This window comes from Podarcis gaigeae, assembly GCF_964106915.1.
Source record: "Podarcis gaigeae genome assembly, chromosome: 7".
In the NCBI taxonomy this organism is placed as follows: Eukaryota; Metazoa; Chordata; class Lepidosauria; order Squamata; family Lacertidae; genus Podarcis; species Podarcis gaigeae.
The window spans coordinates 34,705,569-34,730,124 of NC_139683.1; the positions used below are offsets into that span (position 1 = coordinate 34,705,569).

At 39.0% G+C, this 24,556-nt stretch overlaps 2 protein-coding genes and 1 long non-coding RNA gene across 11 annotated transcripts in view; 1 reads left to right on the top strand and 2 right to left on the bottom strand.

Moving 5' to 3' along the window:
• Positions 1-6,166, bottom strand: part of CSPP1 (centrosome and spindle pole associated protein 1) — a 78,249-nt gene extending 72,083 nt beyond the window's left edge. Inside the window, exon 1 of one of the 2 annotated variants that reach the window (XM_083747579.1) lies at positions 6,122-6,166. The gene's annotated coding sequence lies outside the window, so the exon portion shown is untranslated. The remainder of the gene's footprint in view (positions 1-6,121) is intronic. The other variant, XM_083747576.1, reaches the window with a different exon arrangement.
• On the top strand, positions 6,026-24,489 carry PPP1R42 (protein phosphatase 1 regulatory subunit 42). 8 transcript variants are annotated; one of them, XR_014566493.1, is made up of 10 exons: positions 6,026-6,181; positions 8,995-9,194; positions 10,054-10,220; positions 10,869-11,007; positions 12,170-12,286; positions 16,983-17,100; positions 18,093-18,224; positions 19,344-19,434; positions 20,798-20,957; positions 24,175-24,489. XR_014566493.1 is itself a non-coding variant. In XM_083747987.1 (9 exons), exons 2-9 carry the CDS (start codon positions 9,066-9,068, stop codon positions 24,251-24,253), a joined length of 1,041 nt encoding a protein of 346 aa, XP_083604113.1. In that variant the 5' UTR covers positions 6,044-6,181; positions 8,995-9,065; the 3' UTR covers positions 24,254-24,489. The 8 variants fall into 8 exon arrangements, 6 of the variants coding, with proteins under 6 accessions (XP_083604113.1, XP_083604111.1, XP_083604110.1 ...); XR_014566494.1 differs by having other exon boundaries at positions 6,087-6,194; positions 19,344-19,454; XM_083747987.1 differs by lacking the exon at positions 19,344-19,434 and having other exon boundaries at positions 6,044-6,181.
• LOC310848711 lies at positions 10,224-18,122 on the bottom strand. Its single transcript, XR_014566525.1, has 2 exons — positions 16,875-18,122; positions 10,224-16,642 (listed from the first exon to the last, which is right to left on the bottom strand). It is a non-coding gene; the product is annotated as an uncharacterized lncRNA (long non-coding RNA).
• Positions 24,490-24,556: the final 67 nt, after the last annotated feature.

Genomic DNA, 24,556 nt, shown 5'->3' on the forward strand with positions numbered 1-24,556 from the left:
GAAAGAAATTGCTGAACTGTATTTGATCATATCAATGATTAATGGCTTGACTGTAGATCTTTTTTTTTTTGCCGAGGCATAGGGACAACCAACATTGGGGAGCCTCTTGTAAGCTAAGCAGCATTCATATTTATTTTGGAGTTAAGCACTATTATGCTGAACTTTGAAATGACCTAATAAAATGGAAGGCAAAAAAATCCTTCAGGGCACATTTTGATTAACTACATTCACATTTTTCAGTCATATTAACAAAGAAAGTGGTTCAGTTTTGGTCCCTATTCTTTCATCATTCATAATGGAGACAAATGAATTGTTAATTTTATTATTAAAATTGTCAGGGGTCTAGGAAAATGTCTGTGTGTGTTTTTAAATACTGGTTAAGGTTGGTGAGAGTTGTAACCCAAAACATCTGAATGATACCAAGCTGGAAAGGTTCTTGTGGAACACCCTTGAAAGACCTGCACCCACAGAAATGCACCTTCTGTGCTCTTCCCATTTTTGTGGGTGGGTGTGCGCATGCAGCCACTGATAACCTTACATTCAGTAATGTAGCGGAGTAGGAACATCAGCAAGACATCTCTTTTACCTTTTCATAAGAGGAGTGATGACATATGCTGCTAACAATGTATTTGTCAGTGGTGTAAGCTTGGATGGTGGGTCTAGCACATTTTTGTTATATAGGCTAGACTCAGTAACTGACCTAAGCTCACTCTGCAAACTTCATGACTGATCACGGATATAAACACAAATCTTCAGTTTTAGACCAGCATCATAGTCCAACATCCATGAAATACCAATAAAATGGGTGTTGTGCTATGTGTTGCTGCTTTTTTGGAAATATTACAGCTTACTGTATTTTTTATTCTCTTAGGAGCCATGGATATGGACCTCTTTAGGGTGTGACTATGGGGTTTGACATGAGAGCTCCTGTACTTCAAATTGTAATATGTCATAGCCAATGTCCAGTAGTATGCACATCATATACAGTATAGGCATTAGCAGGGAAGCCCAAGTAATCGAGGCAGTTTCATATGAATAAAGATGAGCTAATTTGGGACATGCACTATGTAAAATAATGTATGAGAATACAGTTTTGGAATCATAATGGAGAGGAAGTGCATGAACCCTTTGAGAGGAAATTAAATTGTTTTAGAAACCTTCATTTTTACTGAAGTCTACATTCAACTCCTATGTAATTCATCTATCATTTCCTGTGTAAATTTCTCTGTTTATTTTAGACTCAGTTACCTTAGCACTTGTGTATAACAGCAATGGCACTACTATTAAAAAGGAAATTAATATATGCGTTGCATGCAATCTTTTGTGATTATAGCCATCTGCATTTTCCCCAGTTGTTGAAAGTAAGTCATTCATTTGATGTATCACTAGAATTTGGATTTAAACAAATACATTTAAACTAATGCAGTTTTACTGCTTGTTGTGAATGAAAGGTGCTTGCTGGATGCTAGTGTTTTGCTGTGTTTAATAAGAACAGGAATGGGAGGGGAATGTTTACAATGTGGTACCTTCTTGAAAACTCACTGTGTCCACTATGAATTATCCTAACAAATGTTGATTTTCAATAGATATTAAGAGCTAAACACTTTATTTATTAAAAGTAATGTGTGTTTACATTGACTTGTGACATTTATCTCTTTTGGTGTATGTGCCCATTTCACTGCCTTAACTGGTTCTGATTTTAAAGAGAGGTAGAGCTGGGTATCATCTGCATATTGATGAACACCCAACCCAAACCCCCTGATGGTCTCTCCAAGCAGCTTCATGTAGATGTTAAAAAGCATGGGGGAGAGGACGGAACCTTGAAGCACCCCACAAGTGAGAACCCAGGGGTCTGAACACTCATCCCCCCACCACTTTCTGGACATGGCCCAGGAGAAAGGAGCGGAACCACTGTATAACACTGCCCGCAGCTCCCAGCCCCTCAAGACAGTCCAGAAGGATGTTGTGGTTGATGGTATCAAACGCCGCTGAGAGATCCAGCAGAACTAGGAAACAGCTCTCACCTTTGTCCCTAGCCCGCCGGAGATCATCAACCAGTGCGACCAAGGCAGTTTCAGTCCCATGGTGAGGCCTGAATCCCAACTGGAAGGGATCCAAATGGGCTGCATCCTCCCCAATAGAACAATATTTAACAGACCCAATAGAACTTAAAGTGTTTAATTTTTGTTAGATTGTGCCTTTTTGGCAGCAAAACAGTTTATAGGGGCATGAATTTTATAAGCAAAAGCAATTATTATCACAAAGTAAGGTTGTATGGATAGTGGGGCTGATTTGAAGCTGATCTGATCTTATTGCCTGCGTTGTCTGCATTGAGTTGGGCCAAATTATAGAGAAGTAGCTTTGGGTCCTTTTCACATACATTGCTGGGAAAGCCTGGTTGTAGTACAGACTCCTACAGTGCTAGTCTAGATTTTGCAATCCTGCAGCAGCCACTCAGCTCAGCAACCACATGCAAAACTCATTGGAGTAACAGACAGTCAGGGCACCATTAGTGGCTAGCGGATAGGTTCCAATCCATCCTAAGCACTGAAGCTTCCTGGATGACCTTGGGCAAACTTTCAGCCAGAAATGGTGGGAGGGAGATCCTACGCCTGAAAAGAGCATTGAACCCATCTTCCAAGGCCATTTATGTGTGATGCAGTTTTGAACTGATCTCTGCAGCTCCTGTGAGCATAAAAATCCACGCACAGAGGTAGCAAAGCAATTCTGCCTTGGCTTTATCTCTCTGTCCTCACAATGCAACAGTCTTTGCATGACCAGGTGCCTCACAAGAGCTAGAAGTAGCATTGTCAAAGGCATCTGCTGTCAGAAGTGGCTCAAGGTTTGAGAACACGCTGGTAACATGACCTCTGGGTGTGTCCTCTGAAACTTACCTGGCAGCAGCAAGCAAGAGCATTCCGAGCAGCACTGGGGGACTAAGAATAGCCACTATTTTAATTTCCCACAATGTCCCCAGATGATGCTATGTCAGGGGCATTGTGGGAAATTAATAAAGCAGCTCGGGTAGAGCCACCCAGGGCTGCTCAGATAAACAGTCTCTCTTCCTCTCCTCTCTCTCTCCATACCTACATACATACTGCAGGCCCCTTAAAAGTCATGGACTTCAGCAGCTGCCCCAGAATGCCAAGTGCTGACATTGGGTCTGTCTGATATAGTTGTACCTTGACAGTGAACTAACTAACTAACTAACCATATACATAAAATTTACTTTATGGAGTTCCTCAAAGACAAAGCCTTTTTGTATTCTGACACCCTGAAAATACACAGACAATATTTCAATGTTCTATGACAGTAGATTAGAATCTTATTTCAAATCTTGATGAACAAATATTTTCTCTTAAACCTCACATAATGTATTTTTAACTGAATTAGTAACAGAGACAGCTTTAGACACCTGCAAAAACTGCAGCTACAAACAAGTCAAAGGTCTGAGGGCAAGGTAAGGCTAAAATTAAGTTTAATAATATAAAAGCCCTTTTTTAAGGGGATATATTTCCCAGAACAAGAACCTTTAGGGCACAGTCAGTTTTGATTGCAAATTGAAATACAGAAATAAGTTTATATTGTAATATTTTCTGTCATTTGATAAGTAGGCAAATGAACTTCCAAACTTGGAAGATTTAAAAGTTTTATAGATCCTGCCAAATGCTAGGAAGAAATGGAAATGTTGAAGCTCATCTTGGATAACTCAAAAACTCATTAGGGAACATGTGCTCTTATAACAGCACAGAACCGAGGCCAGTGACAATTAAGCATATTTATGTTTCATTAACTTAAATGGGATTTCTTCATGCAAAAACTGTTTTTAGGATTGGGTCCACTATGATTATATGTCCTGAAAGCTGCATAGATTTGTTCCGTCGGCTGGAGGGTCCCCAACCATCTTAGCCGTTTTCGTTTCATTTTGTAGCATGTTTCACAACACAATTGTTACTTATTTGTTGCAGAAGATCAAGATTTCGTCCTCCATATTACTTTTCCCGAGCATTCAAATTTTAATGTATCGTCACTGTGAAAATGCCATTACAAATTTATTATGGCTTAATAAACTTTAGATGAATGATTCCATTGTTAGGATCACCAGCTATCCATTTCCAGCTGCAGCAGTGCCATACAAGCTTATGGATTTTAAAAAATAACTCCCTTGTAGACTCCTTCACCACTGGGAATAACTGCATGGTTTCCCCAAATGTTTAAAAAACGGAAAACCCCTGGTGCAACCTGTCATCCCATCCCAAGTAATCCCTTCCATTACACCCGGAAGCTGTACGCCGGCTCCCTCAGCTAATAAAGCAAGATGAGCGCGGCAACCCCAGAGTCGGTCACGACTGGACCTAATGGTCAGGGGTCCCTTTACCTTTTTATTGTGTTCCTGGTGTATTGTCACTACCGTTTATGATGCCGTGTATAGCATTAAGGGGGGGGTGCATAAAAAATAATGTCACTCCTCTGCCCATGATGAATCCTGATTACACAAAGGCATTTTACTCTAGAAAAGCCTTTTTTTCTTGTCCACCTTAATATTGCAGTTGCTAAGGTGGCCTGGGAATTTTATATACACTGTTCTAGCAACTGCAATACATTAACATTATACCATTTTCCTCTGATCAGCCAAATGGATGGGTTAAGAAAGAAGCAGAATGAAGAATTCCATTTTTTACTTAGATGGTGGTATAGCCTTGTATGGAGTGTGCCATTTCACAATGCAGTTGGAGGTGTCCGGTTAAAAAAACAATGCACAGATACAGCATGGGGAAGGCTAGAACTCTTCCTTCCTTCAAATTAAGAGTTCCTGCCTGCAATCTTAAGTGGAGCAGCTGAAGCAAAAGTTTACCTGCAAAGTTCATAACAGGTGTCCTCAGCGGCCAACGAGATGCTAAGGAGAAAGAAGCCCACCTCAGACTCATTGAAATGAATGGCACTTCCAAGCAAACATGCACAGGAATGCACTTCACAGCTCTCCCAAAAGGGAGTGCTGGCTAAACCAATCATCTCGACAACAGATGAAACATTAGCTGAGGAAAATAATCTAGAAGGTCCACGAGAAGAACGGTGGGTTTATTATCATTCTTCAGTAACAGTACTGCGCGGAAAAGTAGCTCCAAACCCCGAGGTTTGGGACGAAGCAGATTCAAAATGAACCCCAAAACAGTAAAAAATAAAGTCTACCTCTTGTGAAGGAAGGTGAGGACAGGTGACCTCACCTAGGCCCAAAGTCACCCCCCACCAAAGCAGGCTCAAAGCTTCTCAGAGCTTTTCAAAATCATTTTTCTCAGCAGCTAAAAGGCATTAGCTAAGCATCAGACACATTCCGCTTGCTGTAACTATAAAGATTGTAACAAAGGTAGAGAACAGTCCATTGTTTCTCAGGCCTTTCTCATGCCTTCTGACGTTGCTAAAGAACCACATTGCTAAAGCAACCATGCCAGAACAAGAGATTGAAACATATCTGAACACTCTGAAACCCCTTTCCTGGGAAGAGTCCAATAGTCCCAAGACAGCTTTCTGTTCATGCTCAGAGGATTCTGGAAGGAGGAGAAAGGGGGAGGGATCTGGAATGGGTATATATGCTTGTGCACATGACTGTGAACTTCGTGCATGCTTTTTGTGACTTATCACACTTGTTCCTTTTACCAGTTCATGGATGGTATAAATAAAAGCCTTTTCTCCGAAACTATTCCTTGAGTGTCTGTTGACTCCCACTTCCCTTTCCCAGGCGCAATATTTTTCCCACCCGAGGGCAAAGCATCATAAGCCTACACTTGGAAGTATTATTATTTTTCCCTAGTGACGACGTCGTCGTCTGAACAATTTAGAATTGCATTAAAAATGTGTGTTCTGTAGCATACTTTATTATATATTCCCTATATCTTTAACAAAGCGGGGGTGGGGGGTGGGGGATTCGGCCGTTAAACAATATGTCTCACACACAAAAAATGGAATCAAGTCCCCTTTGTGAGGTAGCAGCGCGAACTCAGCTGCGCGCGCCGTTTCGAATGTCAGCGGCATTCAAGCCGCCGGCAGAAGCCCCGACAAGAGGCAATTGCTAGGCGGCGAGCGCGCCGAGCAGACGCGAAATTGCGCGTGCGCAAACCCTTACCTTCTTCCTCCTCCCGGCTCCTTTCCCCGCTTCGACCGCGACTCGGGAGCGCGCTTCGCTGCGCGGGTCGTAGGTGCGCTCTTGCGCCTCCCGTTGCCCGCGGAAGTGTTTGGATAGGCGACCTTTTCTGCCTCCATAGCAACGCGCTTGGCGTCTCCGTCCGTGGCGGCGAAGCCTCTTTGCCTGTGTTCACGCGCGCCCTGCTGCGACCCGTCCCCTTACCTGTCGCTGGCGTTTGGCGGGGAAAGAGGTTGTGGGGAAGCGCTGGGCAGAAGGGCGCGGAGTTCGTGTGAGTGGGGAAGGAGACCCGTGTGCGTCGGGACGGTGAATAGCGGGGCTTCGACGGCCCAGCCGCCTTCTTGAGACATCATATAATTTGCTAGTGTAGGCGCGTTAGCCCCTTTCCACACTTCGTCGGAAGGGAGGCGAAAGTCCTTCTGAGGAGTCCGTATCAAGTGTGGTTTGCGTGTCGCCCCGTAGAAACTGCCCCCATCCCTTGGCAATCTTTCCCTTCCGACACTTTTATTTCCCCCAGTCTGGCCTCGATAAGCAGAGAGAAAAGCGATTGGGGAGCGGGCAGATATGCTAGTGCTTCTTTTGCCATCTCCCCCACTCTTCTTTCTATATGCATGGGTGTAGCTAGGGGGGGGGGCAGCTGCCCAGTGGCGTAGCGTGGGTTGTCAGCACCCGGGGCAAGGCAAGTAATTTGCACCCCCTAACCCGTGGATTTGCGCCCCCTAACCCTAACCCCCAGATGTTGCGTCTGGTGCGGCGGCCCCCCCCCTGCACCCCCACGCTACGCCACTGCAGCTGCCCGCAAAAGAAAACGAATCAATACAAATCTGAGATTCTGCCCCCCCAACAAAAGCTTCTCCCCCCCCCCAACAAAAATCCTGGCTACGCCCATGCATGGTTTCAGCAGTTTTTAATAGCCACGATGATTCCAGCGCTACCACCACGCACAACAGTAAATTGAAGTGTCCCTGCCTGACACATCGCAGAATTGTAAGGGAGTCGGGACCCCCAAAATCATCTAATCCGACCCCTGCAAAACAGGAAGAGGCATTCGCTTGTTCTGTGGGATTCAAGACATCGTTCCAGAAAAGGGTGTTTCTGGGTATTGCCTCTTACCCAAAATTTATGGTCAGGCTGCAATATTTTGCAGCTGGGAAAATGTGATTCTCCCCCACCCTTTCAGCTAGAAGCATTGGTATTGTAAGGACCATCTTTCATTCCCTGAATAACCCCTATACAAAGGGTAAACCAGAGAACCATGGGTGAAGGGGGGGGCAGGCTTTATGTTAGGAGGGCAGAGAACTGAGTTAACTAACTGACCAATTGTGTCACAGGTAAGTATTTTTATTTATTTACTTGATTTGAGGGGGCAGCTCAGCCCCCTGGTTATGCCCTTGCTTAATCATCGTGCCCATGACACATTTTGAAATTTCAAAAAGAGTTCAAATTCATTTGACCCTTAAACATAAAAAAGTGGTTGAAGTTTCATCTTGCTACTACCAGTGCTGTTCCATTTCCTGGGCCTTTTCTACTTGTCAAGCACTGGTATTTCTACAGATCATTTTAATTTAGAAGTAGTGAACAGCAGTAATTTATTTCTTGCCCATATCAATAGGACATCTTTCTCACAACTGTTATATGAGGATTGTCCCTGGATCAAGATGAACACAATATAGCACTATACTTGTTTTTAAAAGGTCCTAGAATTCCATATTCTAGAGGCATTTCTGGGTAAAAAGCATTCCAATTTAATGAAAGGTTTTCAGATTTTAAAAATATCATAGTGATATGAATCTTTGCATTCATCAGATTTGCCAGTACAGTGGTACCTTGGTTTAAGAACAGCTTAGTTTATGAACAACTTGAATTAAGAACGCTGCAAACCCGGAAGTATGTGTTTTGGTTTGTGAACTTTGTCTTGGAAGCAGAACATATTCCGCTTCCTGTTGAGTGTAAATTGAATCCCCCACTGCTATGGGAAAGCACGCCTTGGTTTAAGAACACTTTGGTTTAAGAACGGACTTCCGAACGGATTAAGTTCATAAAGCAAGGTACCACTATACTGAAATGAGCTTACCTGACTCAATTCTGAGTATCTTCTCACATATACAGTAGCGTTAGGAGCTCTAAGGTTCTGGGATCAGCATTTTCTAATACTTTGTGAGGTGGGGGATCAGGAAGAAGAGGAAGCCCCAGGACTTTTATTAAAGTAGGTTTTTTGTAATAAATATATATATTTGCAGTATTGTCACTATGTGACTACCAGCTTAATTGTGATCAGCCAGAAGTGAGTCCCTTTAAAAGGAACTCAAATTCAAGATAGTTAATAGGACTTTAATTCCAAGTTAGGATTATAAAATCAGGTGTAGCTTGACTGAAAAGCTTTGAATAAAATGTTGCCCCTATTAAATATATATATATACACACACACGTACTTATAAGAATCCTGGATGACAGGTGCCATCTGAGCAGACGTCCTTATCTCAAACAGAAACAAAGCTTATTCTGAAATAGTACTTGATCACTACTATGTTTTTTTCCCTTCAAAACTAATGGTTTTATTCACATGCAATTTTATACAGATTTTAAAAATTAAAACACAATTAGCCTTCTATGTCCTGTTTCTATAGAGAGAGAGTTAGGATGTTAGTATAATAGTCTATAGAAAATTTGGGAAGACATCTATTACCATTAATCTTTTCTTTATTAGGAATATGGCTAATAATGTCTGAAAATGAGAAGAAAATCTCATTGTAATTAAATTATTTAATAGTAACTAGAAAATAATGTTGAAGAAAGAGTATACAATAATTTTATGACTCTGAAATATACTTTGTAACTTTTTGTTTTATTTTAAGGCCCTGTGTGACAAAAAAGAATACATGGATATTGAATTCTTGGAGTAAAAAACTGACTTCACTGTAAGATTATGGTTCGACTAACATTGGAGCTAATTGGTAAAAGCCTCAATCAGAAGAATCGCAGAGATGAGTCCTTGGCCCATTACTTGAGGAAAACGACTCATCTCAAGTTATCAAATAAAAATATAGATATAATTGTAAGAATACACTGATTATTTGAAAATACAACTTCTTATTTGTTTGTTATTTGCTTTCTTTGTTAATAGCAATTCAAAGCATTTTTATCCTGCTCTTCAGCCAAAAAGTCTGCCAGAGGTGCTTACATAAGTTCAATAAAAACAAGACTCTTTTAGTTAGCAAAAGAGTCAGGAGGGAATTTGTTAAATTAGATTTTATACCATTACAATAATCAGCTTGAAATTACTGACTAAAAGACAATACTTAGTTAATTTAAAGCACCTTTCATTTGCACTGAACGTTTTAAATCAGAAATATAGTTTGTTTTAAATATATTTGAGTATAGTGGAAGTAAATGTATTGTTTTCAGAAATTTGCTTGAAATTTGGGAAGATCATAGCATCCCTATATTCTGGAATGATATACAATTCTAGTGTAATGGTCAGTTGGAAAATATGAGCTGAGATCCAAAGACCTAGTTCAGGCATTCCTAAGGGTTTGGCTATGGGCAGTTAGAACTTTCCATTTTCTCCTTTGAACAGCAGACCCCCATGCCCAATAATAAAGTGCTTCTGAAAGTTTCTTCCATTTCAAAAGCAACTTGCTATGTAACATAGGGGGGAGGACAACTTCAGTGGCCCCTCAGATATTTAGAACAGCGTGCTATTCTTTAGTTCCTAGCCATCATAAATTAAGATAGTATCCATTCATTCTATATTTACAACTATATCTACCAAGGATACCGTAGATAGTAAGATCAAAATGTTGAAGGAAGTATAAAAAAGCCCATGCAGTAGGAAAAGGCTGTATTTGGGAACTGAAGCATTTTACTTATGAGTGAACTACACAGTAACACACTTTCTTCATTCTTTCTCTTAGGATGACCTGTCTTTGTGTAAAAACCTTAATGTCCTTTATTTGTATGATAACCAAATTAGACAAATACATAATTTGGATTTTGCTACAAACCTAAGACACCTATACCTGCAGAACAATTGTATTACACGAATTGAAAATCTAGCATCATTAATAAAACTTGAAAAATTGTAAGTTTAAAATTATTATCATCAGATTTATTAATTGATGTGTAAATTGATGTAAGAAATATAGCTACTGCATATACTTGCTGAATATATCCTATATTTTATTTCAAATATGATAATTTTGTTCACATATTCCATTGATCCAAGAACACATTAGCCCAAAGTTTGGCTAGTGATTTTACTGCATAAGTTAAGCATATGTTTGACTCTATCCCACTGAAATCAGTTTGATTTTACAGTTTTTTCCTTTGCCTGGATTATGCTTCAGATTAGCAATTGATAATATCTGGAATATTTCTTTACATTTTATTATTAATATTTCTACAATAAAGTAATGAATTATATAGGACAATGTTCCACCCTGCCTCTATACATTGCTTTAAAATATTTTCATTTTGTTTGGGTTGTTTCCAGGTAATTCTCAATAGATTTGCATACTCCGATTTCTCTTCAGATTTTATAAATCTTTCACCTTTTACAAAATAGATTTGCTTGTAGAAAACTCTGCGATGGTTCCATGGAGCCCTATGGAAATTTTGATTTTAGTTTAATACACTTTATTTGTCATAAAATACACTTTTTTACTTTTGGAAATGTTTGCATTATTTAAAACAAATTGGGAGAACTAAAAGCCTCTTATATACTGTTAAGGTATCTGGGCGGCAATTACATCACTGTAGTAGAAGGCTTAGAGACTTTAGAAGAACTAAGAGAATTACATGTTGAAAGCCAGCAGCTTCCCCTAGGAGAAAAGGTTTTGTTTGACCCAAGAAGTCTTCATTCACTAGCGGTAAGAATATAGAGTTTCAGTGACATCTGGTGAAAGATATTGATTGCGAAAAAAATTACAAGAATTATTTTTAAATCTAATATCTGTTTGCCAAAGAGCTGCATTCCCATAGGATATGAATGCAAAAGCGTTGATTTTTATTATTACTACTACTACTATTTGCACATCAAAAATATGTGTACAACAAAGGGTGTCCAATAGTAGTGAGTTCTATGGTAATTCTTTTTGTTTTGCAATAAGTTCTGTAGTCATTTATGTTGCATTCATTTCTCATCAATTGATAGAATATGTTTGTCATTCCCATTGCCAAGAACATTTGATTGACACTGAGCATTTGCTCGGTTAGGTATGTTTAATTTAGAAGCAAAACCCTATTATAATTTTTGTAATCGTATAAAACAAACCAAGGTTGCAAGAAATGTGTAGATTGTTGGCTATAGAATCCTTTTTTAAAATTTCCATTTAAAACTGAGCAAGCACAGCTTAATGAATTATGCATTATTAGCATTATATGTATTATATATACCCATTAGATTCAGCAAAACCTGATCCTCTTGTATTCCTTCTCACTACTTATTTGTCATTTGACAACTTCAAAACTGAAGCTACAAAAAAGTACAGCTCTATATTTGTATTTTGTTTGTATTTTCTTCCTCATAGTAGTTTTTTCATGGTCAATTTACTGCCATTTGTATTATGAAAGAGCATTAAAAGTACCAATCGGTTTCAGACTATTTAGATTGTACTGTGTACTGATTAATTCCTCCAGGTCCAAGAGCTTTTCTAATCATCCAGTGAAAATCAAGTTACGCAAAATCTCATTTCAAATTTTCTGCACATCTGATAAGATCTGACTTAGTGGGTAAGATCATGTTTTCACAAGGCACAGCTGCAGAACAATGAGAAAGGCTCTCAGTCCCAGGGGAATTAACCAGTACACAATATGATCAAAATATGGGTCAAGCAAAAGTGTAGATGAGCCCAAAGTGTTCGTTATGAAGTGCTGATAAAACATACAGTTGTGTGGTGCAGTGCCTATGCATGTTTTACTTTAGTGAGAAGTTAGTCTCACTAAGTTTAATCAGGTTTATTCTCTAGTAACCACGTATGATTTCAGCAGTTAACTTTTGACTTTTCTTTTTAAATGTTAATTTCATTGCAGAAGTCTTTAACAGTTTTGAATATCAGCAATAATAATATTGATGAAGTGATTGATTTAGCAATTCTGGAAAATATCTCCCACCTTATAGCTGTTGACAACCAAATTCACCATGTGAAGGTAATAGAGAGGAAATAAGATTGATAAGCATATATGGGAAATTAAGGCAGTTAATATTTAATAACCTTTCAGTGGTTTGAATTATTTGTTTTTAAGGGATAATTTAAAGTTAATATGCATGGATATATTTTTCTTTTTCTGTGGCCTACATAGATGAAGTCCCATTTCACTATATGGCTTTTACAACACTGTTTATCACACTCATTTCTATCTGTTTATTCATTTCATATAATTTATATACTGCTTGATTGTAGGAAGCAAACCTCAAAGTGGTTTACAAAAAAAAGATCAGTAACTTTGTCACTAAAAAAATTGCAACCATAATTTAAAACATACAGAAAGTTAAAACCATAATGGAATAGACTAAAACATTTATCTAGGAGGATTAAACAGATCATGGAGAGCAAGGTAATCAATGCTTATTCATCATGATGACTATATATTACATCCAGGATCAGAGGAAGCATGTCTCTGAGTATCACTTGCTGGGAAACAGTAGGAGAGGCCTACTGCTCTCATGCACAACTTTGGGCTTCCTATAGGCAACTCTTTAAGACCATAAGAAACAAGATGTAGGATGCATTTGGCTTAACCTAGAAGGCTCTAATTACGCTTTTTAAAAATTAAAATACTAATCCATGTGATTACTAGATAAAGCTACATCCTAGGGTGCAGATGTGATGCTCTGTCCTATGAACCACCAAACAGACAATTAGCACTGTCAGCTCTGTGATCCTAATCACATATACACATTCCAAGGTTTCTCATTTTGTTCTATGCAACCAAGTGGCACGTATGCCAAAAAATGGATCTACTGTCTCCATGTCGTACAAGAGTACCCCCTTTATGCACATAACCATGGATTATGGCCTATAGGTTCAGATTATAAGACTCTCACTTTTAAATAACTAAAGTAGTACCATTCCTGTTTATTTCGGAAGGCCTTACGCTGGTTCAGTGTTCTGGGAATATGGTTGTAAATCTTTAATTTATTCAACCTTTTGCCATTATTGATTATGACAACAAGATATCAAAAAGATGAATTCCTTCACTTCACAATTCAGTCAGGAACAAGAGAGAAAATATAGATTTTCTGAAAGAGATAATGGCAGACCGTCAGAATGATGACAAATTGCTGTCTACAGATGTAGTTAGGGCAGTTGAGCTAGACACAGCCGATAAAAATTGGAGTACACTGGTCAAATACAGGTTCTTAAATGGCCATCATTAATTGGGAAGAAGGCTGCTGCTAGTACTACGGATGTCATCTGAGGCTTTCACCTCCCACAGTTTGCCTAGAATATAATTTGCTCTTTAGTATTTTGTAGCAGACCTCTAAGTGATAGCATGACATGATCATTTATCAAACAGAGACTGCCCAAAAAAGTGTCTAGTCCCTTTAGTATAGCTTATTGAAAGACTGTAAAGTGAAAGCACTTTATTAGAGACAGGAAGGCAATGAACAACTAGAGCGTATCCAAAGGGTAATCATATTTCAACATGGGATTAGTACCTTCTTAGATAAACATACAATGGCGTGAGCAGGTTCTGGATCATTTATCAAGTGAGTAGTAGTCAACAAAAATCTGGAAAATTCTGTGGGTACATTCATCAAAGTTTAGCTATTTACTTAGCAAGGTTCCAAGAAATATATACTATTTTACATTTTCAAAACCAGCTTTAGTTGATCTAATTTTTCAAGTGCATTCTAGTTTTTCAAGTATAGGAAGATGATTTCAATGGATCTTACAATGTAAATTTTGACATTTATGGAGACAACAAAGGCAGAGTTTAGGTTGATAAGAGATTAATGTGAGCCAATGTAATTGCATGTACTTGGACTTTGTTTCAGTTTGGGAAATAAAATGCCAAATTGTCCAGATACGCAAAACATTAGATATGCGAAACACTGTATCTGATATGAAAATACATCCTGATATATTTTTATATTAGTAATCAGAGCAGAATATTATGTATATAACTATGAAAGAAAACAGTTCTTGAGGTTAAAGCAGAATGTTTCTATAAACAGAATGTTTCTATAAATAGCTCATTGTGGGAAAGCTTAAAAGAAAATCTCCATGTTGCTTTCCATGTTCTGCATGACTCCTCTGGCAAACTTGAAATTTAACAGTCCAAGGATTATGGATTTTCCCAAATATGAAATACTGGAGAGTAAAAGGAAACCCTTGCTCTCTTGCTCCCTGCATCTGGTTTGTGTGAATAACTGATAGACACTAGAAAATATTGCTGAATAGCTTAAGAGGTTCTGTTGTAAATTGAAAAGTAACATTTCCAACAATTTAATCCATTTAGGACATGACATGAAGCTTCTGTATGTATGTCTGAAACTGGATACATGTAGACAGGACCTGCCAATGCAGTTCCCCTCACTGATCCAAGATCTGATTCTGTGCAGGGGAAACCCTTTCAAAAACTTAGCATTTGCCACTCATCTATCTGGGAGCAGGGCGGGCACAACACACCTTTTGTCATAGAACTGTTTGTGTGCATCCCTGTGTATTGAGCCACAAGTGTTTAGTGATAATTATTGTAAACGAAATGTAGGAATGCAAATACAGTAATAATAGATAATAACTTGGATTCTGAAAAAAAAGCCAGCCATTCCTCACTGACAGTCCTCTAAGAAGCCTCTCCTGAGGGTCAAATACTCTCCAGAATAAGGGTAGCACTGTGGCATTGGGGGGGGGGGTTGAAAAGGGGGTTGCTGAAAATGGAATGGAGGCATCTTCTTTAAGCAGGATATCTACACAGAGAATGTGCTCTGCTTGAATTTCAGTGGTTCTCCCCACAGCCTACCTCATTCAGGAGAGTCCCTGACTCTCAGAAGAAGCTTGTGTAGCTGCCGGTGGAGGGGGAGCTGGTGGGAAGGAAAGCTGCCTTGTTGACATATTTATAACTCTCCCTTTGTCTGTAGAGATATCAGGGTGGCCTACAAAAAATGTGAGTTAAAATTAGCCATGGCAAAACAGTATAGTGAGCAAAACTCTAAAAAAAAGTTAAAAACAAATAGAACAAACTAAACAGTCATCAACTTCCACTACCACTTTTCAGGATCTAAGTCACTGTAAAGATATTGACATATTACAAATTTTTTAATAAGATCATCAAGAAAAAGAGAATTGTTAATATTTACACAGATGGAAGTGAAAATATTTCTCAACTGGTGGAAAAAGCAAATTACTTTCAATTCAGTTGCCAAGTGCTATTATTTCTGGTTGCTGACAACAGTATCCAGAAGAGCAATAAGAAGGTACTTGAGCAGTGCATTTACACAAGAAGTCCCATATCTGCCAAATCTTGTAAGTCATACAAGCCATGTTAACCAGTTTATATATTGTAGTAATATAAAAGAAAAACTAGGTCAGATTGCCCTTAATAAAAAAAGAAAGAAACCCATACTAGATAAAGGTTATGTAAAAACACAAAACTTTCGTTCTCCTAGCTCAGGCCAAGAAAATAACAGATGTGGAGGAAATTTATTAATTTTATTCTAAATAATTAAAATAATCATGAAGGAATTGTCTACCTGTAGCTTCGTTTCCATGAACAAACAACTCTGAATTCATTGGCAAGTGAAGGGTTTTTGTATATTGTAGAGTGCCATCAAAACAACAACAACCAGTAGTAATATTCCAGTGCAGTCTACCAAGGTTTCATATATATTCAGTCAGCTACATTATGGCCGGAATCCAGAGATACACCTCCACATACGGGGAGTCTATTTTCTTCATGTAGGCCCTGGTGCAACTTGCATGAGGAAAATCAAGCCATATATACAGATTTTCTTGCATGTAAGCCCCTATAATTGAGCACATGTATTGTGCAACATCTTATACTGTATATATACGTATGAAGACCTGTGCAAGTGGTAGCTTGAAACGATTAGACAGATTCATGAAGAAACAGGCTATTGATGACTACTAGCCATGAGGACTATGGTCAGCTTCCACAGTTGGACGTAGCAGTGCTTCTCAATACAAGTTGCTGGAAACCAGAGGAGGGGAAGAGTGCTCTTTTTTTTGCCCAAATCCTGTTGGTTTCCCACAGGCCTCTGGTGGACCACTGTGAGAACAGAATGCTGGATGAGGCACTGGTCTAATGCAGCAGGCTCTTCTTAGGTTCTTATGTGTTTCTGGTGTTCTGGATTTGGGCCTATATTTTACATTTTACCTTTACAGTAGAAAGTGAAGATCAAAGGGCTGAAATCATGTTTAAGGAATAATTATTAGAAGGTTGCTTTTTGGCTTTATGTGTAAGGCATTGTGTTTCTTAATTTAACACCACATGCCATCATGTGATTACTTTATAAAGGTAGCTGTGTAAATAACATTACTTTAGAAAAAAAAAATCCTTCCAGTAGCACCTTAAAGACCAACTAAGTTAGTTCTTGGTATGTGTATGAGCTTTCGTGTGCATGCACACTTCTTCAGATACCTGAAGTGTGCATGTACACAAAAGCTCATACCAAGAACTAACTTAGTTGATCTTTAAGGTGCTACTGGAAGGATTTTTTTTTTGTTTTGACTATGGCAGACGAACACGGCTACCTATCTGTAACTATTACTTTAGAAAGTTTACATTTAATTGAATAAATAGAATTATTAATCCACCTAGTTACAGCATTGAGCTAAGTTAGCAAAAGTATTGATTTTCTTTTCTTTGGTATTTGCAGGACTTGGAGTTTGTGCTGGGTGTATGGACCAACCTGCGCAAATTAGAGCTGAATGGAAATCCTGTTTGCCAGAAACCAAAATATAAGGACAGAGTTATACAGCAATCAAAATCCCTTGGTAAAATAATGTACTTTCAGAGAGCACTTTTCTTTTACCATAAATTAATCCATGCATTAACACACTTACCTGGGAAAAAGTCCCATGATGTACTCATTGGGGCTTACTTCTGAGTAGACATGTCTAGGATTGTGTTGCATACCATACAACAAATTTCCTGTGATTATGTAAGCTAAGTGGGTATAGGATTGTAGCCTTAGACTTCTATATAGGCCAACAGATGTTACTAGGTCACAAAAAAATTACTAGTTTGCCTGTCCCATATATCTATTAGTTGTTAGCAACCTTCAAAATACATTTTTAGTAGAAATAACCTGCCTAGACACCTGAGGGGTCCAAGGAGAGGCCTATAACAAGCCACCACCCAATCCTATGTACATTTACTCAGAATTATTGTTGAAATAAAACTCTTCTAAAAGTAACCGGTAATGATTCCAGGCAGACCTCCCATGACTGTTCCAAATCTTGGGTGCCACAGACAAAGAGGCCCTGTCTGAAATATCCAACTGAGAAATATCTGCTGTATTTCTTATGAAGAATGAAGTCTTCAAGCTCACATGGAGGAAAGCACACAGTCACCTGCCAGAATCAGGTTGTGCTGATAGAACTACTACAGAAGCCCTTAGGATGCCACCCAGGATGCTGGCACAGCCACCCTCTTCCCCCATGAAAGCTTTCCTAGATTCTGCCAAAGAACTGGTAGAGCACCAGTGGTTGTTGTGCTACCCCACAGCAGGGCTCACATCACTGAAGCATGGAGATGAGATTTTCTCTTGTGCTAGGAATCTAGCACCTATACCATAGCAGGTGGAGATTAGGGAAACAAACTGGTGTTTCAGGTCTGGCATAACCATTGGTGGCGAAAGAACAATTCAAAAGTTTATCCATGATTGACTTCCTAAGAATACCAGAGCCACATCTAGGAAAGGATTGGGTAAGCCAGAGTTAATCTGCATTTTCTTGATACGTGTTTACAAATATTACCCCTTCAGAGTCCCTTGATGGAAAAGAAATAAAAGAAATGGAAAGACAATTCCTGATGAATTGGAAAGCATCCAGAGATGCCAGGAAGAAAAATAGGACAGAAAGTATGATGAATGAACATGCACCATATTTACATTTTGGTACACAAACTTTTATCTTCATGATCATTTATAGAATTAAGAAAATAGGTTGTTTAGAAGGAAAAGGTTATAATGCTTTTAAGATTACTCCTGGGAGTGTTTAGTCTTTTGGTGAATGCTGTGGGGGGATTTTTCAACTGGCATGGCCAACACTTCTTCTGAAGCAGTTCTCAAAAGGATTGCTCCTAGAAGCTCTCTTCAACAGGATAAAACCCAGATGGCTCCCTGGAATACTGAGGAACCTAAATTCAAGGAGCAAGAAGAGTGATGGCTAGATGAATCTGACCAAACACCCGTTACAAGCACATCTTTGTGTCTACTGTGTGGCAGTGGTTATGGGCTTACTTCTCTGCCAATATTACATCTTAAAGTAGCCACCCAGTAGAGCTTTTCCTTTGTGGTAAAGGATTTTCCCAGATGAAGGAGGTTGTCCCATTATTGGCCTGCTGTGACAAATTTGCCAGGCACTTCAAGGGTAAAGTTACTCAGATCCATTATAAACTGGATGATAAGTTTGGTTGTCCTATAGAGCCTTCCAGAGGACTGACTGGTCCGCTGTTACGAATCAGTTTCAACTACTGCAACACAAAGACATGGACAAGCTGTTCTAATGTATGCAGCCAACCATGTGCCTTCTTGACTCTTACTCCTCCTGGCTGGCAAGAGCAAGCTGATAGGCAGCTTCAAGCATGCTCTGATGAAAGCAACTAGACCCATTGCATTCTGACTTCATGCCAGGTTTGGTGACAGAAACTGCTTTGGTTGCCCTGGTCAGTGAAATTTGTCAAGAGAATAACTGGGAGAGTGTGGCCCTATTGATTCTCTTTGATTACTCAGTGACTTTTGGTACTATTGGCAATGGTATACTGCACCCCCTAAGTTGGAAGCACTGCACTGCAGTGCTTTCATTTCTATCTCCAAGGACAGTTCCAGAGAACAGCATTGGATGACTTCTGCTTGACCTGTAGGGGTTGTCCTATTGAGTTCTGTAGGCTTAAATCTTGTTGCAGATGCTATTTAATATCTATATAAAGCCACTGGGAACAGCCATCAGGGGATTTGGAGCAACTTGTCATCAGTATGTTGATGACACCCAACTCTGTCTCTCTGTTCCATCAGTACCAGAAGAGGCAATGCAGGCCCTGAACCAGTGTCTATCTGAAGGCAGTAATGGGCTGGATGTGGATCAGTAAATTGAAGATGAATCCAGGCAAGCCACAGATACTGTGGGTGGGTAGTTCTCTCGCCCAGGAGTTGGCAGAACATGTACTTGATGGGGTTGCACTTGAACAACAAGGTGCATAGTTTGGGGGTGCTTTTGGAACAATCTTTGTCATTTACGACTAGGAGAGCTTATGCCCATTTTGGCTGGTATGCCAACTACAGCTGTTTCTGGATAGGGACATTCCAGCCATGGCTGTTATTGTAACCTCCAAATTGGATTTTAATGCACTCTATCTAGGACTGTCCTTGAAGGTGTTCCAAAAATTTTAACTAGTGCAGAATGCTGGTAAGGGTAGCACACTGTGAGCATATTACTCCTATTTTAAAAGAGCTGCATCAGTTGCCAATTGTTTTCTGGGTCCAGATGAAGTTGCTTACTTTGACATGTAAGTGGCCTGGAACACAAATTTATGCAAGAATGCCTTTTGCTATACTGACATACCCATGCTGTCTTCTTTGTAACCTCTAAATGGGATGAAATACGTAGTGTGAGGACCTGCGGAAGGGCCTCTTCATTGGTGGCTCCTTGTGTGGAATTCCCTTCCCAGTTGGGCCATTAGTTCAGATTCACTTTTTTTCGGAAAGCATTTGGAAGATGAGAGACCTGACTGGAAAAATAGCTTAGTTTGCTGCTGATAGTATTAGTAAATTGTTGTGTTGCTATGTTATGTATTTGGGGGTTGTGTTATTTTTTGCTTTGTTTTTACATTGTCTGATTTTGTTGCCCTTTGGCTTGTACGAAGTACAGTAGATAAATCTTCTAAAGAAATAAAGTATACTCACTCTTTTTGATAATCCAGTAAAATGATTGATGAATGGGTTATTTGTCTTCTGTAGCAAATCTACAAAATATTTTATAGGAACAATTTTGAATTACATTTACCCAGTATTTTAAAAGTTTATGTACTTTTATTGTGTACAGTTGAGCAGTTATAGTATTGCTGCCTGTAGAGAATCACTGTGTAAAGGTAGTTTTTTAAAAATAATCATCATCATTATTTACCTATTTATGTCACTTTCCAGAGTCTTAGTTTGTAAAATGAGTAACAGAGCAAAGGCTTCTCTTTCACCATCATTTTTCTGCTACTTCCAATTTTTAGCTGAAAATTTTGCTTGGATAATGTTCTCAGGCACTTTGACATTAAACATGCACATCAGTAATGTTTATAGTTTATTTTTGAAAAATGCTATACTTCCATAAATTATCCAAGGTTCTGTTAAATTATATTTCCACTTTATCTAGTTATTATATATTTTGCAGGTGTAACCATGTCTTCATTGGTTTGGTTAATATTTTGCGGGGAAAGTTTTTGGAATAATTAATGCGTGCATGTATTTGTACCCTGCAGATAATAATGACAAAGAACACCCACATTTTCCTATTTACTATTTCCCAATGAGCAAAGAAAAACCAAATTTTGCAATTTTGTCTGAGATGCATAGATCTCCTTATAGTAAAGAATCCCATCGAACCGTCCATGAAGAAGACAGAGTTACTGAGAAAACAAGGTATGTTTCTTGTAGCACACCTCTGGAGTCCATCAGTGTATGAAACTTCTCCATAACTGAAAGTTCTGCATAAATGAGGGGCTGGAAGTGCACTATTTAGAGAGATGGGTTCACAGAGGTTAATCCACTAAAATTTATATTGACAAGAAAATGCATACTAATAAAGAGAGGGAGGTTCAGCTTCCTGTGTACAGCTGTAGCACACAGGGACTATTTTGTTGATATTTGAACAATTTTTGTTTTTGAAATTCTTCCTTTTTCATTTCATATTTTTTAGCAAAATTCTGATTTAGGCTGATCACATTTTGTAACTGATAGGGCCAAACTAGATATGTGTAACATTATTGTGATAGTCCTTTTTAAACTGGAATGTCATTTCTGGTTGTGGAGGGGGGGAGATGGTGAGGATTTCCAGTCCATATTTGAAAGTTACTGTGGGCAAAAGCCCCTTATAGGGTGATTGGAGTGAAGAAACAGCACACATACAGTCTGCTACCACTTCTCCAATACTGTTTACTGTGAAAGCCTGGAAGGGAGGAGAGCTCAATTGATCCTTCTGCCAATCCACTCCTGAGTGGTACAGAATCACCACAATCCAATAATTCTGATATCCCACGCTGATAACCTGCTGATCTACATGGCAAACCGAATCAGTGCTGACTGTGCAGACTGTATATGCAGCTGATTCTAATGCATGTCTGTATTTTTTTCTCAACACAGCTAGTAGCAATGGGGGGTGATTTTAAAAAAGGAATGGAGTATGAGGTTAAAACTTCCCAGAACCACTTCCTGTACCTAATGTAGGCTTCTTCCACATGTATTTTTTAAAGTCAGGAGATCCTTGGCCTTAAAGCTGCTTGGATTTTATGCATCTTATATAGGATGTGATCTAAAGATATCTGGGTGTACCAATAAACTGTCAAACTATCATTGAACTCAAGGATTCTCCCTTTGTCCTTCGCTACTGAAAGTGCAAATCGTCTCTTGCAGTGAGAGGAAACCGGATGCTGGACTCAGCCTAGTCCTCACTTTCCCCCAGAAACTATCAAAGCTGACTGCACTAATTTCCTGTTCAGCAATATGTGCACACTGCAGAAGACCACATGAGCATGGTTGAATTCTGAATGTGCCTTCCCTTGCCTGGCAGTAGCATTCTGAGCTCCTGTCAGGAGAAATCTCCCAGTGGAAACCTGTCTCCATAGCAGACCGCCCTAGCTGAGCTTTGCAGTTAGACAGAGAACAGACTCCTTTATCGGAATGATCTGGAAAACATTTGGATTGCCAGAATTAAGATAAATGGGGAAATTATTTATGTAAAATACAGAGTATACATCTGTGCAAAGAACACAAAAGAAATACAAATATCAGGCATTGGGTAACTGAAATGCAGATAATAAGTGTTCTGCATTTTCATTTGCATAGCACATATCTTTCTAGTCCTAACAAGAGTATATCAAGCGGTCATTAAGAATACATTTCCATACCCACAGTCTGGAAGTAAGTGTCATTGAACTTGAGGTTTTGTTTTCTGAGTTGACATGCCACAAGATTGTGCTGTCCCCTCAAATGAATATTTTTTACTTATCTCATAGAAACCAATGATAATACTGCAGTCATTGTATGTTCTAGTGGTATTACAGTTTGCATTGTGTAGGGATTTTTTAGATTTAACATTTAGGCTGCAATCCTGTGCATACTTACTGTGCATTGATCTCCATTGAATAAAATTGTATTTATTTCTGAGTAAACATACATAGGATTGTACCATTGAACATATATACTGTACTGGGGACTATACTGTTTATTTAACATCTACAAAAAGCCGTTAGGAGCGAACCTCAGGATATTTAGAATGTGGTGTCAGCGATATGCTGATGCTATCCAGCTCTATTTCTTTGTTACAGTTGAATCAGATGTGGCTGTACAGGTTCTGAACCTCTGTCTGGATGTAATAATGAGAGCAAGTAATTTGAAATTGAATCCTGACAGGATGGAGGTGGGTGGGTGGTTCCAGGGTCCAGCAGTTGGGTGATGTGACTGTTCTGGATGGGGTTGCTCTCCCTCCTAAAGAAGGAAGCACACACTTTGGGAGTGTAGCTTGATTCATTTGTCTCTGGAATCCCAAGTGGCTACAATGGCTAGGACTAGGAGTAGCAAATAACCTGGCCACTGTGACCATGCATTGGTAACGTCAAGAATAGACTACTGTAATAATGCACTCTATGTGGAGCTTTCCTTAAGCTTGGTCTGTAAGCTGCAGAATGCTGCTACTATGTTACTCTGCAGTGTCCAATTACCATATTTTCCCGTGTATAAGAGTAGGTTCCCCCCCCCTAAAAATAATGTCAAAAAATAGGGGGCAATCTCTCCCCCCCCCCCCGGATTCTTAAATCCGAGTCCCCCAAAATAGGGGCGTCTTATACATGGGGGTGTGTTATAGATGGAAAAATACAGTATATGTGTATATTGCACTACTTCTAAGGGAGCTGCACTGGCTGCCAGTAAGCTACCAGGCCAGGTTCTAGGTTTTGGATTTTGCCTATAAGGCCTAGATGACTTGGGGCTAGAAAACCTACAGGAGCATCTTTCTCCTTACTGCTCTGCTCATGCATTTTATTTGACCCAGGAGGCCCTCTTAGTTATACCAGTCTTGGTGAGCAAAAACTAAGGGGACAGTCTTCTCTGCAGTAGTCCTCTTTTTAATGGAACTACCTCCCCTCTGACAAGCACCAACACTGATGATATTTTGGTGCTTGTTAAAAACACAACTGTACTCTGGTTTTTCCTCACATTTAATGTGGAGGAGTCAGATACTGATTCCCTTAGAGTAACCAGCTACAATCATATTCATTTCATTATGATCTTGCTGTTTGAACAGTTTCATTGTGATTTGTGTTTTATACTTGTGCACACCAGCTCAAGGCTGATTGTAATAGGTAGTAGCTAAAATATTTTTATAAATAAATATATCCATTTATAGTGCACTTCTATACATAATCTGTTTATAAGAATGTGGGTATAGGATTGCAGCCTTAATGTACTGCCAGAAATAAATGTCTGTGGAACATGGTCTGGTCTAGTTACATACTAGAATTTAAGAGAAGCTTAAGCATAGAATATAAACACATCTATGGAGGCAAATGGCATTAAACTGTTATTGTATCCAGAATTATTTTCATCTTTAAAATAATTGCTTTACAATGTTTTGTTCATGTAGCCATTCATCCCTGAAGAATCCTCAAAATGTACGGAAAAACCTGTCTGAACCTCACCTCCTAAGACAAATGCCTCTTTAAGAAGATACTGGAAAAGCAACATCTCCTTGTGTTATCAAGAGAACAAATGAGTGCATCAAACCAACTATGAAGAAAAACTGAATGTTGTGGGGAAAGTTTTATATTTTAATCAGAAAACACTAAGACATGTTTTAAGTTTTTCATTGCTGGCACAGTAATTTTTCATAATACAAAAGCAGTATTTTGTATAACAGATCCAATATATGTAACTTCATAAATAAAAAGTTTAAAGTAAAGTACACAGGTGTCTTAATGAGAAAAGGTGCATGGGGAAATTCCAAGGTTTGCAGAAAAAGCTTAAAG

Coding starts and splice junctions, on each gene's coding strand:
- PPP1R42 (XM_083747987.1), top strand. CDS start 9,066: ATGGTTCGACTAACATTGGAGCTAATTGGTAAAAGCCTCAATCAGAAG. Junction 11,008..12,169: donor GAAGTCTTCATTCACTAGCG/GTAAGAATATAG, acceptor ATTTCATTGCAG/AAGTCTTTAACAGTTTTGAA. Junction 20,958..24,174: donor AGAGTTACTGAGAAAACAAG/GTATGTTTCTTG, acceptor TTGTTCATGTAG/CCATTCATCCCTGAAGAATC.